We start from the raw sequence: 17,749 nt of genomic DNA, 5'->3' as shown, positions 1-17,749 counted from the left end.
GGGCAGGAGGCTGCTTGGAGGTGGTCAGAGCCCAGCAGGAGAGACACACAGCCGCCCGGCCTAAGGATGCAGCTACTCCTGGCTCCAAGTTGCTGAACCATGCTTTGCATATGATTCACATGCTGCTCATTTAATAGAGGCAGCAGGATGGGGCATGGGGACCTGGCACTGCGCTGGGGATCAAAACCACCAGTAACTCATTCTGTGACATTCAAGGTCTCCGTTTCCTCGCCAGGAATGATCCCTCCAGCTCTACATATGTCTGGTGAAGATCAAATGCTACATGCTGGTCTCCACCTGAAAGGCCCTTTCCTCTACCTTCTTGCCTGGCTGACTCCTCTCATCCCTGTCTCAGCTTAGATCTCACCACTTCCAGGAAGTCCTCCCTGCTTTCCCATCCCCTCCAAGCCCAGGTTTGCTAGCCTTCTCTATGCTGCCAGAAAGTCCCCCAGGATTCTCCTCTCACTCATCACCCTGGCTTGTAGCTACTAGCTTAGCTGCTCCCCCACCTGATCATGAGCTGGCTGAGGGCGGCGCTCCCCACGCCTAGGATGGGGCCTGGTATGAGAACACTATTTGTTAGCTGAATGAATGAATGAATGAAAAGGAACATATGTCATGTTGAGTTTGAGGCTCTGTGGGGTGACTGGAGGTAGGGGTCTGACAGAATCCCCTGTAGCAGTGAACTCGGGACAGAAGTGAGAGCTGGAGGTCTGAGGTAGCCACTGTCTCCTTAGGTCTCCCCCTCTGGGCTGGGGCTTCCTGGGAACCTTAACCAAGGGAGGCTTGCTCAGGGGAATTATTTCCACGATGCGGAGGGGAACCCATGAGCAAGGCTGAAGCCCTGGAGAAGGCAAAGCCAAGGAGAACTCAATCTCGGAATCTTCCAGTCTCTGAGGGGCGACCCTGGACGGGGAAGCAGAGGGGCCCTGGGGACAGAGCTACAGCAGGTTGCTGGAAGCATCAGGGTGGCTGACTCTGACTCACCGTGCAGAATGGTCTTCTAGGAGCTAAGAAGCCAAGGTGGAGCAGGCAGCTCTGGGAAGAGAGAGCTCCTGCCATCCAAGGACCATTCAAGGTGGACATTCAAGGACCCAGGGTAGGGGGGCGGCTGGACCAGAGGACCGATTCTGGTCTCTTCCAGCCTGGGAGACCAGGATGGTAGGACAGCCTGGCCATCCCCAGAGCGTGGTACCACCCTCTGGGGAGAGCTGCCCTCTTTCCCTGGGCATCTTCTACAGTCACGCCCTCACCACTGGGGGGCTCTGGGTTCCAGAACACTTCCACCCTCACAGGCGGTTTTGACTGTGGCCAAAGGAGGTGCTCTGGGGGATGCTAACTGGCCTGCCGGCCAAAACAAAAAGGTTCCACAGGCAAATACCTTTTGGAAATGCTGGGTTAAATAAGCCAAACTATTTTCTCCACCGCAAGACTCCCCAGAGCCTCAAGTACCCTAATGTGCAGCTTCAAGTGAGGGAGGGTGTATGCAGCACTTCCCAAACTTTTCCTTTTTTCCTGAAACAACCTGTGACATCTCACTTCACTAGCGATTCGATGCACAGCTGGGGAGATGGTGGTAGCAAGGAAAGAGCCCTTGGGCCAGGAGTAGCTCCAGCCCCACCTCCGCCAGAAACTCACTGTGGGAGCTTGCCATGTTTCCTCCCTATGGGCCTCAGTCTCCCCATCTGTGAAATGTGAACCTCCCTGTCATGCAGCGCCAAGGAGCTACGTAGTGTGAGAGTGTGAAAAAAAGTAAAAGCCCTATAAGGGGCAGAAACTGTTGTGGCCTCGCTGTTCTTCAACCGCCAAGGAGGAAGGTAAGTCAGACCAAAGGTAAAGGGTTTCCAGTTCTCCAGGACCAAGGCCAGGCCAGCAGCCTTCTCTCTGCAGAAGCAGGGAACTAGTGAGGGGGCGGAGGAGAAAGGAGAGGGGGAGGGGGAGGGGGAGGAGACCTGGGGCTCTTAAGAGGAGGAGGCTGGGGAAGTGGCTGGAGCTTTTAGAGAAGTCCTGAAGGTGTTGGGTGAGGGTGGAGGGCAAGTGGTCTTGGGGGCTGGAGTTCCTGTGGGAAGCAGGCTGGAAGGATGGGGGTGAGGACCAGCCTTGGCACTGGGGGCAGTGGAGACATTGTAGACGGGTTCCAGCTGTCTGCTGACAGAAGTCTTCAGACTAACCTGCTGCTGTCCACCCGCGCCCCTCCAGAAGGGCCTTCCCGCCCTGCTTGCGGGCAGGGCAGTCCCTCAGGATCCCTCCGAGTGGTTCCAGGTCCCCCAGGTCCTGCCCAGCGGGTCCTCGGAGGCGGCCTCGCGGGCGTCCTCACCTCCACCAGTGGGTAGGCGATTTCGTTGTAGATCTGCTCGGTAAAGTGGTCCATGTAGTAGGCGCCGTCGAAAGTGAACTGCTTGGGGGGCTGGTCGACGGCGCCCGGGTTCTGGATGAAGCACTGGCCGCGCGCAGAGTCCACCGTCACCACAGGCTGGCAGTTCAGCTCCAACTCCCGCTGGTTCATGGGGCGGCAGCGCACCACCACCTTCACCGACTCCGAGGCCATGGCGCCGCGGCGGGGGTCCCCGGGGTGCGGCCCGACGTGGGCGCCGCGACCAGGACACAGGACCTCGGGGCGGGAGCCGCCGGGGCGCCGGGGCCGGGGGGCGGGGCCTCGCGGGCGGGGTTGGGGCGGCGGCGGGGCGACCGGACTCCTTGGGGGACGCCTCGATAGGAGGGTAGGGGCCGCGGGGGAGTCTCAGGACCCGAGCCGGAGCCGCCGCCTCCTCCCGCTCCCGGGCTCGCCCGTCCCTGAGGTCCAGACCGGGCGCGGGCAGTGGGGCATCAGCGCTGCAGGCGCCGCCGCAAGACCAGAGTCCCCGGAGCCGCCCCAGCCGCCCGCTAGCACGGACGCCGCCACGGCGTTCGCGGTTGCTGGGCAACGCCCCTGGCGTCACAGCCCGTGCCTCCCGAACTTCCGCGCGTTCTCCGCGCCCGGCAGGCCGCGAGAGCAACCTCCGGCTGGAGGCCGGCGCGCGGGGGCGGCCGTCGGGGAGGACCGGCACTGGCTTTGCTGGAGCATCTGCCGGCTCGGTGCCAGATGCTGCACAGCCGTTTTCTTCTCCAGTCCCCACAGTCCCAGTCCAGAGAGGTTAAGCAGCTTGCCCGAGGTGGCCCAGGGGAGGCCAGGCTTGACTGCACCTCGGAGAGAAATACTAGAGGAGAGGCCTCATCCGGGGATTAGAGACCTACTGAGAAAGGCAACAGGACCTTGCTGCCCTTTATCCACATCCCTGTATTGACTCGGGAAGGCTGTCCCAGAGCCTATCACAGCCCCGGGGACAGAGCAAAGCTTCCCTCTAACGCTGCCCCTTGTTTTCATTAAGACTCAAGATTGAGAAACAAAACAAAAAACTTTGAAAGCTGGTCTTTTGGTTGGAGAGGCTACCTGGCCTCTCTCCCCACCCCCACCCCGAGCACAAGTCCCTCCAGAATAGCGGCCGTCACACCTCCTCTACGCTCCCCTTTGCACAGAAATTGTCAGCTACGTGCCTGCCGGGCACGGTGATAGATGCCGCGAGACAGCCCAGTCCCTGCCCTCCAGGTGCCCAGAGTCTAGTGGGGGAGGCTGACATTTGAAACAAATGTCCCACAAACAAAAATCCCATAAATAAGAGTGTTAACAAACTAAAGGACCAGTTTTATGGAATATCTAGCCAGGAAACCTCCCCCAGGCCGGGCAGGGGTCAGGGAGCAGTCAGGGCAGGCTTCCTGAGACTGAGAGATGGTAAGGTTGAGGAGTTAATCAGGTAAAGGAAGAAGAGGAAGACGAGGAGGCTTGTACAGGCTGTGCAAAGACCCTGTGGCACGTTGCAGGAGCAGAAGGAAAACCCGAGTGGCCAGAATATAAGGACTTGAGTCTTTTTCCCGTAGGAAATACCCACTGAAGGTTTTAAGCAGTAGAGTCATTGCTTGAATCTACCTACCCAATTCCTTCAAGACCTCCTGAGCCCCGGAGGACAGTATCTCTGTCTGGTTCATCATTCAGCAGCAGTGGAAGGTATGGTTGGCAAACAGAAGCGAAGCCGGCAAACCGGACAAAGACCTCGCCTTTCTAAGGAAAAGTCTGTACTATACAATCCGAAGAAATGCATTTTATTTATTTCAAGTCCACACAGTAAGGAGAGCTGGGCTACCCAGGGGGCACTGGTTGGAACAGAGAAAACTGTGGTCTATAATTGAGACATTGAGGCGTCTGCATATGTGGGTCAAAAACCTTTGTACTGTGTGATCCATAAATGCTGTGTGAAGGAATGTTAAAGTACTTTGGGAACATTCCTGACACCTTGTCCACACAGATAACTTGTGCAACAAAATCCATCCCTTACAGAGGTTAAGACCAGTTATCAGGTCTTCTTAAATGTGTGCGACTCCAGGGCTGTAATCCTGGGCCCCATGTCACCAAACCCCTCTCCTTGCCAGGGAAATGGGAGCCTGGGGCCTCCCACGAGGGACCAGGGCTTTGCCCAGGGAGGAGATGGGTTCTGGTAGTAATGGCCGTAAAATGAGGCTGGGTTCCCACTCACATTCAGTATAAAATCAGTACTGTGGTTCCAGTGAAAAGAGCCCCCAAAGGACAGCCTCCTCCTATCCCTTGTGACAAGAGTGACTAGGCCCCAGCCAAGACCATTTGCTGAGCCGGAGGTTGTAAGCTGGGAACACCAGGCCTGAGCTTCTGAGGCTCCTCCCTTCTTTTTATTCCGTTGGGGTTGCCCTCTTCCTTCCAGGAGTCAGAAGTCTGTTACTTTCAAGACGCTGAGCGGTCACATTTCCTCCCCAGATGGGGGAGAGGGCAGCCCCCAGACTCATGACTTGGCCTCTGCCTCAGGAACAGAAGTTCATCCAAAGTGAACTTGCTCCCTATCTTAATCTGGTAGATTCATGCCTGTCTGTCAAGTTTACTTATACAGGGGAATACCCAGATCCGTCGTCAGTCACCGCAGGGCCATTGCCTTAGACTAGCGTTATTTCCCTGGATGGACCCCCACTGCCGCTGAGGCCAAGTACCCTCTGGCAGGGCCCACATCAGTTCTATCTTTGGATGATTCCTCCCTGACCCCCATCCCCAAGGGGGCTGGCCTAGTGAAGTGGCCCCTGACAGATGCCCATTAAGGGAAATGCCACCATTGGGGGGCTTCCCAGGCAGCCACCAAACCCAGTCTGGCCTGCAGGATGAGTGGAGCAGGACCCTGGTTACCCCTCTAAGCCTGCAGCTCACTGCTGGCCCCTCCCGGTCAAATGGCCAAAGAAAGTGAGCCTGCGGGGGGGCAGGGGTGTGTGGGCGGGGATGAGACTGGGACATCCCTTCCAAGTAAGCAGGAACCACAAGCCCGTGGATTTGAGTGGAGAAGAACCAGCCTTCCTAGTCTGAAGGTTCACTGAGATTCTCTGCCCTGTCGGCCCATTCACATCCCTCTCTGCACACAGGCGTCCACCTGCATGTGGGCTTTGGGTGGCACGGCTCTTTGTCCGTCCTGCCGTTTCTGCACCCTCTTAACCCCCACTCTTCAGAACTCAAGAGAAGACTCCTTTAGTCTCAAAGGACATGGGAAACAGGCCTCGCTCCGTCAGCCTGGATGGAGCCTCCAAGCTCCATCACGTCATCCCTGTTTCTCTCACGGAGAGGGTGGCTCGTCCCCATGCCTTCGCCCAAAGTGAGAACTCACTCCTGCCTCCCCAGATACCTCTCCCTCACATGTCTGGCTGCCTGGGTCAGGAGCTCTCTGGAGACGCCCAGTCAGGGCCCCAAGGCCTGGCCTCCTTAGGAGAGGGCTCCACCTCTGCTGGCGCGAACCTTCCCGCCCACCTTGGAAAGCTCCCCACCTAGGAGTAAGGTGAAGCCCAGAGAAGACAAGCACCCAGTCACCCAGCAAGTCCACGGAAGCCGGGAGCTCTGCCTGCCCCTCCTGCAATCCTGACAGGCCGTGTGAGAAGCCGCTGGCGATCCCCACTCTCGGGGCTCCGCCCACAGGCAGGGTAGTGATGGAAGACTGGTCCAAAGGGCAGTGACTGGATGGAACTGGTGCCCAGCGGGGTGACAGAAGGGCAGAGCAGAGCAGCCTGCTGAGGCCCAGGAACCAGGGTGAGGCGGGGCCTCTTGGCGTGGGGCTCAGCGTCCTAGCCCAGGCCCTGCAGTTCTGCCTCGGACTTGGCATGGCCAAGGGGCCGGAGCGTCCGGGGAAGCCTGCCCTCGGGCCCGCAGTCCTGCTCCTCGTAGCCGGGGTTCAGGCGGCCCATGTCGAGGGAGCAGAAGAGGCTGCGCTCCGTCCCAGCGTGATGCTCCACCAGGGCCTCCAGGCTGGGGAACTCAGCCGGCAGGTGCTGGTGGGGGCGAGGAGGGGAAGGGACTTCAGCTCCAGCTCCCCCTTCCACACAACCGCCCCCTCACACAGGATCCTGCCCCAGGAGGGAGGAGGATATTCCAGCCCAGAGAGGACACTGTCCTGCTCACAGCAGAACCACACCCCGGTTCCCTCCCTTTCTCTCCTCCCAGCCTGGACAGGACTGAGGCACTCGGCGTGGAAGTAAGGCCACACATTTAAAAAGTCCTTCCTGCCCACCCCTGTCCCTGGAAACCTGTGATCAGGCCAAGACTCCAGACCTAGAGACTCGGAGGCTGTGTGAGCTTACGCAAGCCTCTACCCTCTCTGATCAGTTTCCTCTACTGCTAAAAGATGAGTTAGGGTGTGGGAAAGCGTGACTTTTTAAAAGCCGGGATTTCTGTAAAAATGTGAGGCATGACCCTAGCCCAAGACTCTACCTCCCCGGAGCGAGAGAACTTACGGTGGAGCCAGCAAAGTACAGGTGGGGCCAATAGGCCAGTGGGGGCGGGGCCAGAAGGGCCAAGGACGAAAGAGTGGATGGAGAGTTAAATAAGGGGTGGGGCCAGAGAGAGCCAATGGGGGCCCGGGATGAGGGTGAGGAGGGCTCAGGCCCTCAGTGGTTAGGAAAGGGCGGGGCTGGAGGGCGAGGGGCAGGGCCAGGAGCACTGTTACCTCCACGCAGTAGCGGCCTAGGTGGTTCCGGAAGACCTGGTGGGGCACCACGCCGCACTGTGTCCTCACCGACAGGCACCACTGGCCACTGGTGCCTGGCTCAGGCCACAGCAGGAAGGCCCCAAGCACGTCTCTCCGCAGCAGGGCGAGGGCACTGGGCCTGGGAGGGCAGAGGGGAGAGGCTGAGGGCGGGCCCCCTAGTCAGGACCCAGCCTCAGCTTGCTTAATGGCATCACAGCTCCACAGCACCGTAAACACAGTGCCTGCCCCAGAGTAGACCCGCAACGGAAGGAAGCTTTTAGCCTTCCCTTCTAAAAGGTTTCCAAGGGGGTCCTAATTGCTGACAACTTCAAGACCCAATCGGTAGAGAGCTGGCATTTAGGGAGCTGAACCCTGTGACAGGCCAGGCGCTGAAGGCTTTACCTGAATAACCTCATTTGATCCTCTCCACAGCCCTGCAATGAAGGTCCTTTTATTATCCCCACTTCACACTTGAGAAAACTGAGGCCCACGGTGGGGAAGCCCCTGGCCTGAGGTCCCGAGGTCAGGAGGCCTCCGCCCAAGTGCAGGGATGGACACGTCTCAGGGCCTCGGGGGAGCCCACAGCCTATTTCTCTGACGCCCCCCCAAAAGGGCTGGGCACCCCCTCCTACCTCGATATGCCAGTAAAAGCCCAGATGTTCTCCGTCAGGCTGCCCTCGCTCTCCACCAGGCATGAGGGGCCCCCAGGACCCCGGGGCCAGGCCTCCCACGCGTCAGGAACTATGGAGACCATCCAGGGCTCAGAGGAAGAGAGGTGGTCCCCTCCCGCGCCCAGCCCGGCCCACGCCCACAGGCCTCATCACCCCCGCCGCTCCCGGCCCAGTCTGCACACATCCTGCTTCCCCAGAGGCACAGCAGCGCCCAGGCACATCTCCAGGCACAGCCCCTCCCCAGTCACAGCACATCAGCAGCTACGCAGTCGCCTCTGCAAGCCCCTGGGCACGCAGCCCCGGCTGCGCCCTCGCGCCCTCCCTCGCGTGGACACGAGGCCTCAGCACTCCCAGGCGCAGGCATCGACAGTCACGGCCCCGCAGACACGGACACTCAGGCCCACCCTCGCCGACTCGCGCAGCCGTGCCCGGCCACTCACAGGCCTCACGAGCCGACAGCTGCAGCTGCGTCTCGTAGGTGCAGGCGCGGTAGGCCCCGGAGCGGATCACCTTGCTGCGGATGGCCTTCTTGCGCACCAGCGTGGGCGAGCAGTACGGGTTCCCCAGGCGGGCGTGGCGGGCGCCCCCGCGGCTTTCCGACTCCGGCGGCTCCTTCTAGGGCACCAAGAGGACCCCGCAGGGGCAGCCAGACTCAGGCCCAGCCATTAGCCCCTCCCACGGAAGTCCAGCACCCGCCCCTCTTGATCCCCAAACCTTCGCCCAGTTCCCTTGTCCATGGCCCACTCCCTGGCTGGGGTGCCGCGTACCCCACTGCCCCCAGGCACCCCTGCTGGCAGCCGCCCGAAGGAGACCAGCGCGTTAACGTGCTGTGAGAGCTGATCACGGCCGAGGGGTTCCCGTACTAGGCCAGGGGTGCCCCCAGGGCCCGACAGGGGCTTCAGGGGCACGTCCCCTACGGGTCCCGGGCAGGGCTCAGGCCGTGCCCGTTCCTCAGGGTGCTGCCAGAGGTGAGCGAGCTGGAAGGAGCGGCAGAGCAGCAGGTGCAGGATCTGGACCTGGGGAGGGAGAGGGAGGCGGGCTCAGCTGGGGGAGGTTTCCTGGGGGCCTCCTCAGGCGTCAACCCAGGCACCAGGGGGGCATGCAGCCCCTTGGCGTGGAATGCTCTTCCCCATTCTCCCTGGGAAAACTTCTTATCCCTCAAAACCTCACCACCAATGCAGCATCCCCGACCAGCTTCCTCTATTCATTTAACAAATACCGAGCATCTACCTTGTTCCAGGCGTCATGCTTGGAGCTGCGACGACATGGGCTAAATGCACTCCTAGCCCTAGGTTTACTACCCTCACCCTGCGCATTGTACCCTCTTGGGGGAGTGGCTAAGAGCCCAGGCCCTGAAGTCACACAACCTGGGATCCAGTCCTGGCTCTGTCACCTAGGAGCTGCTGTGTGACCCTGGGTACAGCATGGCATCTCTGCGCCTCAGCTTCCTCCTCCCCACCTCCCTGTGCCCCTTTAATGAAAACGGACCACAGAAGACCCCCTGGAGAAGCCCAGCACTCTGGGGCCCACACATTCCATCCGCGACACACATCACCCGGGCCCAGCACGTTGGAACTGTGAGCTCCAGAAGATCAAGGGCCACGTGTCAGCCACCTGTCACTCCAGTGGCCGGCACAGGGCTTGACATACAGGGCTGACGGCAAATGCTTGCTGCGCGGAACCAAGCCCAGCCTCTGCTCGCCGAACAGTTGGCTGCCGAGCCTCCACTGCTCATGGCGGCCACACTGGCTTTGCTTTTCGGGATCTACCCGCCCACCCACTCTCCCCACGGGGCCAAGCACCAGAACAGTTCAAGACCCGGACCCAGCCTCTGCTCTCAAAGGATTCCCGTGACTGCAGTTAGGGACAGACCGATGACAGAGTGCAGTGCGTGTCACAGGACCGCAGAAAGTGTGGGGGGCGGTCTGGAGGATTCAAGGTGGGCTCCACAGACACACGGGCTGAGCCTCAAAGGGCGAGTTGGAATTTGCCAGAATGAGAAGGGGAAGGGGTTGCAGGCAGAGAGAACAGCAAGGGCAAAGGCCTGGCAGTGTGACCCTCCGATCTCTAAGGGCACAGCCTGGTCCCCACCTCCAAGCTCGGGGAACGCTGAGGCCACTGACTCGCTTTGAGGGAGTCCTCAGAGGGCAGTGCCACAGCAGGAGCCGGGGTGGCAAGGGGTGCATGCCTGGAGGGGCGCAGGCCAGCGTGGCTGAGCCGTCCAGGGCCTCGGTCCCTGGAACCCACACTGATGCACAGCAACCCCCGCCCCGAGTGCTGCGCCCCCTGCCCTGGGCCCCAGGTACCTCTCCAGGCTGGCTGCCCACAAAGAGGTGGCAGAAGAGCTTGCTGGCCGGGCTCCGGGGATTTCGGGCCATGAAGGCGAACTGGCAGTCGGCTGGGCACCAGGTGGAGTAGAGTATGCGCCTCAGGGCGTGAGCCATCAGGAGCACCTGGGGATGCAGCAGGCACACCGGCCTCCATCAGACCCACCACGTGGTCTGCAGCTGCCAGCCCAGCGTGTGCCAGCCCCGAGGGCCCCGCACACCCGCTGGCAGGCCTCCCGGGCCTGCTCTCCAGCCTGCACGCCCAGCTTCGGGCCCACCCTGCTCCTGGGGTGAAGAACTCTGCCCTCCTTCCAGGCCTGCCCAAACCACGCTTCACATGGGAACCCTCATCCTTCACAGGGAACCTGAGCTCGGGTCCCTTGCTCCCTGCTGCCAACCTGCTGGCTGGGGTGGTCATGCCAAGCTACGGAGCTGAGGGGCAGAGGGTTCACGGCCTGCGGGTCACGGGGACAGGCGGTTGTGGCCAGCCCTGGGCTTGCACGCCTGGTCTCTGGAGTCAGGTGACCGGGGTTCAAATCCCGGCTCTGCCACTCACTCTCCGGGTGACTTGGGCCGGTGAGGGCAGCTCTCTGAGTCCTTGTTGTGACAAGTGGGGCTGGGGGGTGAGCGAGCCCTCATGCAGGTGGCACAGGCCCTGAACCCAGGGCCCCGCCATGCACAGCTCTGCACCCATTTACACCAGTCCTAGGTGAGTGGTGCCGGAGTCGTGGGTCTCACAGTCTGGCACGCGGTTTAGTGTTCATCAAACATTGGTTTGCACTAAGAGGAGGATGGCAGGCCAAGCAGGGGCTCCCAACTGGCCTCCAGCCTGCCTGGCCCTGTTCCACAGTCATGAGAGGCTAGCCACAGCCCACTGGCCAAGCCCGGGGACCCACAGAAACCTCATGGGGCTGGTTGGTCCTGATGCTCAGGCCAGGAGGTGGCCCCCGGAGATTCTGGTGGGCTGGCGGCCGGCGGGTGAGAGGGAGGAGAAACTGTCGTCCACGCTTGCCAGGGCGGGAGGGCCTTGGAGAGAGGACGTCCAAAGGCCCAGAGCAGGCTGGGCAGCCGGAGAGGCTGGAGGGGCAGTGCAGGGCTGGGTGGAGGCGAGAGCATTCCCAGGGAGCAGGACACCTGTCCGGTCCTCACCTGCACCCACACGGGTTCCTACCTCACCCTCCCCGCTGTAGATCTTGAGGCCCTGAAGGCTGAATTTCAGGATGACAGCCCGGCGTCGGGGACAGTCCTGTGGGGGAGACAGTTGGTGGGGGGCAGACATTACCTTCCAGGCCCTGCCCAGCCCAGCCTCTGTACTAGTCCCCCTGGGCTGGTCAGCCAACTCCACCCCAGCGGCCAGGGGACTGAGCCCTGGACAGGGATCCCCCCCAGGAGCCGGGGAAGTGTGGATGGCTCCTGGCAGACCAACCCCTGGGCCATGTTATGACCACCCCCCCCATCTCTTCCACCTGTGGCTTCCACCTGTGGGGCACAGGTCATGACCACCCAAGGGAGGGGGCCCCCGGGGCTTCAGGGGCGTGGCTCCAGGAGCCCGGGTGTGGTCCTGACTGGGCCCATCTCTCAGAACGGCGTTGGTCCTGCCCCTCCCTGGGCCTCACTTGCTCCCTCTCTCTGAATGGAGGTTGGAACGGATCACAGGGTCTCGGGCCATTCCCAGGCCGACACCCCAAGGCTGTGATCCCCCCCAGGGAAGTGCGCTCCCCAGCCCCCAGCCCCTTACCTTCAGTGCCCACAGCTGCTGCTGCACCAGCCACGCGCTCTCCTGGGTGTCCAGGTCGTCCACGGGGAAGGAGCCCACGTACTGCTTGGGGGTGGGGTGGGGGGTGGGAGGGCGGCACGGGGAGTCAGGCCCATGGCTCCTGACCCCTGTCCTCCAAATCGCCCTCCACGCACGCACTCTGCTCTGTCGGGTAGGCTGTGGACGGTGACAGAGCGCGGACTCGGAGTCCAGGCTCTGCTACTCTCCCTGGTGAAGCCACTCGGCCCCTCTGCGGCACCATCGCCTCATCTGTGCACACACACTCCAGAGCTGGGGCCACCGAAATAGGCCCGTGACCCACGGCTCCTGTCCACCCCCAGGGCCTGCCACCCAGTCACGCCCATCGGAGCCCACCTCGTGGGGCGGCCCCACCCACCTGGGCAAACTTGGTGATGCACCTGGGCCGGTGAGGGGCAGGGCCGCAGTCGGAGGCTCTCCGGCCCCCAGCCCCGGCCTTCTGCATGGCCCCCAGGGTGCCCGGCTTCAGGGTCCGCAGGAGAGAAGGCTGCAAAGGGCAGGGGAGGAGGGCTGGTGCCCAGGCGGTCGAGCCTCAGAGCGCCCGTCAGAGGCCACCAAGCTCTTGCATCCAACAAACCCTGCCTGAGCACTGGCTGTGTGCCAGGCAGCACCCCGGGCGCTGGGACCCAGGGGACACACGGCCCTGACCCAAGTGACAAACTCCCTGCCTGCCCTCATGGAGCCGACAGAAAGCTAAATAATAAGTAAGATATGGAATACGCTAGATGGTGGTAAAGCAGAGAGGAGGAAATGAAGGTCAGGCTGGGGTCAACTACAGCCGAGCAGGCCTCGCTGAGGAGTGAGCTTCAGGAAGGAGCTGGAGGAAGGGGGTGCAGACATGTAACCAGCTTGTGCAAAGCGCCAGGGGAGGGGGACAGCCTGGAAAGGCAGCACCCAAGAGGAGGGATGTGACAGTGGCGAGGACAGAGTCTGCACAGGCATGGAGGCATGAAGGCAGCTGGGGCCCTGAGGCAGAACTCAGCAGAGCAGCCGCCGCCGGGTTGGGATCGATCGGCCTTAAATGTCACACTGGCGCTCTGCCCTGTGGGCAGTGGGGAGCCACAGCAGGTTCCAGGGCAGGAGCTCTGGAGTCCACAGGGGCAGGGGGCACTGCAGGATGCCAAGGCTGCGTCAACGGGGCCCTGGCTCCTTCCGCCCAGCCTGACTCCAGCCCCTGCCAGAAGACCCCACCCCAACCAGACCGGACACTGATGCTGAGGCAGGGGGTGGGGAGGGTGGACAACTGCCCCGGGGGTGCTGAGGAGTCCTGCCCCAGCCCACCCCAGCCTCTGGTCTTTCCTGGGGCCCCTCTCCCAGATCCACCAGAGGGGGAAGAGGAGGAAAGCTGCCTTCTAGACCGTCCTCAAGGGCAGGGAGAGCACTTACTCCCCGTCAGAGCTCAGACCACAGCTGGTGCTCAGTGAACGTGGAATAAACTCATCACAGACAGAATGGCTGAATGCCTCTGCCTAGGTCCCAGGGACTCAGCTCCCTCAGGCTTCCCTGGGGCCAACTTAGACCCCCACCTCCATCCCCCATCCTGGCGGGCTCCGTCCCACCAGGCTACTTGTAATCACTGCACTTGGGATCAGAGAGACCTGGGTCCAAATCCTGTGCGACCTTGGGCAAGCTGCCTCACCTCTCTGAGCCTCCATTTCCTTGTCCCCAAACCTGGGGTAACATGAGGAGTCAATGAGAATTGAATGCAGGCACAGAACCCAGCACGATGCCTGCCAGGCTCGGAGCTGTGATCAACAAGTACAGTCTCACGAGGGATGGGGAACCCCCAAACCTGATGCAGGAGCTTGGGAGGACAGCGAGGTCTGACCACTTTCAGTGCCCTCCTTGCACCAGGCCGCACCTGAGAAGAGAACACCTGGGCCAGGAGGGGGGGCCTGCCTGGGGGCCATGATTCCTGCCAGGAGAAAGCAGGGGTCAGACAGGGCGCTGGGCAGGAAATGGGTGCACCCCAGGTGTGCTCTCGCACCCGCAGGAGTCCTGGAGAAGGAGGGTTTGGGTGCTTTGGAGCTGATCCAGCGCCGAGGGCCCAGGAACAGCCCCTACCTCAGCCTGCCCCTGACCTTCAACCCCAGGCTCAGGCCAGGTGGGGGCACCAGCAGCAGTCGGCCATATCCAGTGAGCAGCCAGTAAGGGAAGAGCCAGCGAATAAAGGCCGCGCGGTCCCTTTGAAGACTCCCTGGTTCCGCCCTCCTGGCACCTCGCTACTTTGTGATCCTAATTATTTTTCACATCACGTCCATTACCTACTGTCATTTTACACTTAAATACAGCAAGTTAGGTGTGTAACTCGCACAAGAGCTTACGTGGCCTCGGTTCCAGGTATGGAGACGGGGCTTCCAGGGAACTCGCCTTTCAACTTCATAATCACATCCTGGGCTGGGATGCCCGGAACCCGTGGGCGGGGCGGTGGTGGGGAGAGGGTGGGTGCGGGCGGGACAGAGGAGGCAAAGACCAAAAACCAAACGGGGCAAAAGGGAGAGAGCGAAGGAACCCAGGATGAAAAGGCAGCCAACAGAAGTGGGAACAGAGGAGTGGGGAGAAAGACAGTAGAAAAAGAGACAAAGGAGAGATGGGAGGAGGGAGAGATGGGAGGAGGGAGAGATGGGAGGAGGGAGAGATGGGAGGAGGGAGAGATGGGAGGAGGGAGAGATGGGAGGAGGGAGAGATGGGAGGAGGGAGAGATGGGAGGAGGGAGAGATGGGGAGCACATTTCACATGCTGCCTGCGCTGCTGCTGACACAGCCCCTCAGATGCTGAGAGTGTTAAGATGGAAAGGAACCACGAGGGCTATGGCACACACACAGGCCAGGACAGCTGTGTCTAAGGCTGTGAACAGCCTCCGTCCTCCAGATCCAGAGCCGCAGCTTCCTTGGGGACACCCAGGGTGCAGGCTGTGGGGTGCGGGTGGGGAGACCACTGGCCCTCTTATAGGTCTCCCCTTACCCCCCATCACCTGATCCTTCCCCTACCCCGGAAAACTGGAAGTTTCTTCCCCCCAAGCCTGAGAGGTGCAGTGCATTTCGGCTCCAGGCCTCAAGTTGGGGGCTGCCCAGGCGACCAGGGAGGGTGCAGGCTCACCCTAACCCTGGAAACAGACCCACTTACCTGTTCCAGGCACAGACACCCACTTATCCCTTTGGATCAGACCTGTTTTTCTGAGGTTTTGCACAGGAGCCTGGCTCTAGGCCAGAACCTTCCTACGCAGACACATTTGAAATGAGACTGGGGCCCTTCTCTTGCTCCTCTGAGGTTTTCCAGGTGGCCCTGCTTAGAGATGGGGAACTGGATGAGTTGACTACCTCGAGGGTCACGGACAGAGGCCCTCTGCTGCACTGCACTGTAGCTGAATGGTTGTCATAAGGAGGGCCCACCTTCCAGCATCGTGGAAGACCACTCAGCCTGCAGACTGTGCTTAGTACATGGTGGCTCAGGAGGTGAAGTCACTTGCCCAAGGTCACACAGCATTCGGGGGAGCTCGGAAGCAAGCCTGGGCCTCTGGGGCTCTTTCCCAAGGCCATGGCAGCGCCCTCCTCCAAGTGAGCAGGGTGTCCACCTTTGGAGTTTGGTGGGTTCCAGCCTATCCAGAGGCAGGTGAGGCAAGGAAGCAGCAGCTGTGGCCCGGAACACCTCCGGTGCTGGGGGTGGATCTGATCAGCAAAACAGCTGCTTTCTCTCTCCGACTGCCTCCTGGGCCAGATGGTCTGGGGCTACCAGGGCCACTCCAGTCACCTGCCTCAGCTCCACTGGCTTTGGCTCAGCAGCACAGAAGAGCCCCCTGCCCCCAGTACAACCCCTGGTGCCACCCCTACCTGCCTGGACCACAGGATGGGACAGATTGAACCGTGCAGCCTAGGGTCAAGATCGTGGACTGTGGGGTCCCACAAGGTTGGCTGATGCAACCAACACGTCACAACCTCTCAGACTCCATTTCCTCAACCATAAAGTGGGGTAATAAAGCAGCTGCCTCCTGGAGTTTTTCATCTATCTGCTCCTGCTGAGAATATTTCCAAGCGCTATGTGCCAGGTGAACAAAACAAAGTCCCAGCCCTCACGGAGCACCCAAGCTGGGTTGGGAGGACGGTACTAGAAATCAACATTTCAGGAGGGGCTTCCCTGGTGGCACAGGGGTTAAGAATCCGCCTGCCAATGCAGGGGACACGGGTTCGAGCACTGGTCTGGGAAGATTCCACATGCCACAGAGCAACAGCCAGTGCACCACAGCTACTGAGCCTGTGCTCTAGAGCCCGCGAGCCCCAACTACTGAGCCCAAGTGCCACAACTACTGAAGCGCGCGCGCCTAGAGCCCGTGCTCCACAAGAGAAGGCACCGCAATGAGAAGTCTGCGCACCGCAAGGAAGAGTAGCCCCTGCTCACCGCAACGAGAGAAGAAAGCCCGCGCACAGAAACAAAGACCTGACGCAGCCCAAAAAATAAATAAATAAAATAAATTTTAAAAAACCCAAACATTTCAGGGGGCTTAAGTTACTTGGAGGAAAATACAGCAGGGTGAAGAAGATACGAGATGTGTGTGCGTGTGGGGTGGGGAAGGCGGTGCTATCAGTACAGGGCGGTCTCTCCGTACAGACGACATTAAGCGGAAAGTGCTGTTTTCAGGATTAAGTGGGGCCAAACCACATACGGGGTAATCGCCCAGGCGGTACGGAGCTCTCCACAGCGTGGGTATTTATTCCAGGGGAGCGCTGCCAGGGCTTTCAGCTGACAGTCCCCGGCCGGCCCGGGACGGAGAAAGTCCTCGGACCGACGGAGGGGCGAACGAGGCAGGACGCTGGCGGAGGGGCGGTGGAAGTGACGGATGGGGATGGGATGGTGGAGGTGATGGATGATGACGGTGATGGGAAAGGGACAGAGGTGCTTCTCCCCATCCGAGAACCTCCCCCATCTCCGCGCCGGGGGACCGAGTCCCGCTCCCGCCGGTCAGCCAGTCCCAGCCCCCGCCCGGCTTCCCGGCGCTCACTCACCGCGGCAGCCGCGTCTCAAGCCCCGTCCTGCAGCTCGGCGCTGCGACCCCCGCGCAGCCCCGAGCGTCTCCACCGCCCACCCGGGAGCCCGCCCCGCCCCTGCCGCCTCCCTCCCAGCGCCCCCTCCCCGCGCGCCCCCCACGTGGCCGCGGGAACCAGCGCCCAAGTCACCTCGGCCCTCGCCCACCCAATCGGCGCCCGCGGGGCGGCTCCGCTCGGCCGCGCCGTCCAATCAGCGGCCGCGGGGGGCCCTGGCACCGCCCCCGCCGTCTCGCACCCTGGCGCTCCGCCTTAAAGGGAGGGAGGGGCAGCTCCCTCCCGCTGAGGGCGTCTTTTCCCGGGTGAGGGACCTGAGTGCCTCGGGCCTAGCCGAAGGTTCCCTCCTCCCGGAGAGTTTTTCCCCTCCCGCCCCCTAGCTAGCTCCTCTTCGTCCTGTCGGCGGCGGCTGCGGCAGCTACTCCTCCGACAAGCTTCCCTGACAACCAGTGACTCCTCCACCTCCTGAAGAGCCCTCGCCACTCCTGCCCGTCATCCTACTCCTCTTACCAGAGTGCGAGCAGCCTCGGCCCTTGAAGGGCCTCCATCTCCAGTGCGCAGGACAGCCTGGCCCGCAGGAGGCCTTCAGGGATTGTCTTGATGAGTGAATGAATGCGCGCAGGGCCCGGCCTCTGGGGAACTCGGCCAGTCTCTCCCTTCCTTCCTTCAGCCCCAGAGGGGTGGGGATGTGGCGCAGCCCTTTCCTCGCCCTCTTCGCGCCGGCCGTTCTGGGCCTTTCTTGTAAGAGAGTTAACTGAGCCTGCCCAGCCCGCTCGAGAAATCTCCGCACAAACGTTATCACTTATCACTGCACGGGGCCGTGACCATGTCCTTCGGGTTACACGGAAATCCACTGAGATGG

The 17,749-nt window shown here is 61.4% G+C and overlaps 2 protein-coding genes across 10 annotated transcripts in view; both read right to left on the bottom strand.

Annotated features, from left to right (window-relative positions):
- KIF17 (kinesin family member 17) overlaps positions 1-2,548 on the bottom strand; it is a 48,062-nt gene extending 45,514 nt beyond the window's left edge. For both annotated transcript variants that reach the window (XM_030876047.2, XM_060289172.1), the window contains exon 1: positions 2,318-2,548. In XM_030876047.2, the coding sequence (XP_030731907.1) occupies positions 2,318-2,548 (231 nt within the window). The remainder of the gene's footprint in view (positions 1-2,317) is intronic.
- Positions 2,549-4,128: 1,580 nt separating this feature from the next.
- SH2D5 (SH2 domain containing 5) lies at positions 4,129-17,531 on the bottom strand. Of its 8 annotated transcripts, none has more exons than XM_060310082.1 (10): positions 17,398-17,531; positions 12,210-12,338; positions 11,795-11,878; positions 11,228-11,302; positions 10,036-10,182; positions 8,497-8,745; positions 8,170-8,344; positions 7,691-7,799; positions 7,038-7,197; positions 4,129-6,363 (listed from the first exon to the last, which is right to left on the bottom strand). In XM_060310082.1, exons 2-10 carry the CDS (start codon positions 12,294-12,296, stop codon positions 6,160-6,162), a joined length of 1,290 nt encoding a protein of 429 aa, XP_060166065.1. In that variant the 5' UTR covers positions 12,297-12,338; positions 17,398-17,531; the 3' UTR covers positions 4,129-6,159. The 8 variants fall into 8 exon arrangements, with proteins under 8 accessions (XP_060166065.1, XP_060166059.1, XP_069901945.1 ...); XM_060310076.1 differs by lacking the exon at positions 17,398-17,531 and adding an exon at positions 16,852-16,946; XM_070045844.1 differs by lacking the exon at positions 17,398-17,531 and adding an exon at positions 16,852-16,946 and having other exon boundaries at positions 8,593-8,745.
- Between the last annotated feature and the right edge of the window lie 218 nt (positions 17,532-17,749).

Source organism: Globicephala melas, chromosome 1 (assembly GCF_963455315.2).
Source record: "Globicephala melas chromosome 1, mGloMel1.2, whole genome shotgun sequence".
NCBI lineage: Eukaryota > Metazoa > Chordata > Mammalia > Artiodactyla > Delphinidae > Globicephala > Globicephala melas.
Note: the sequence above shows the minus strand (reverse complement) of the source record. Positions and strands in the feature narration are given on the sequence as shown.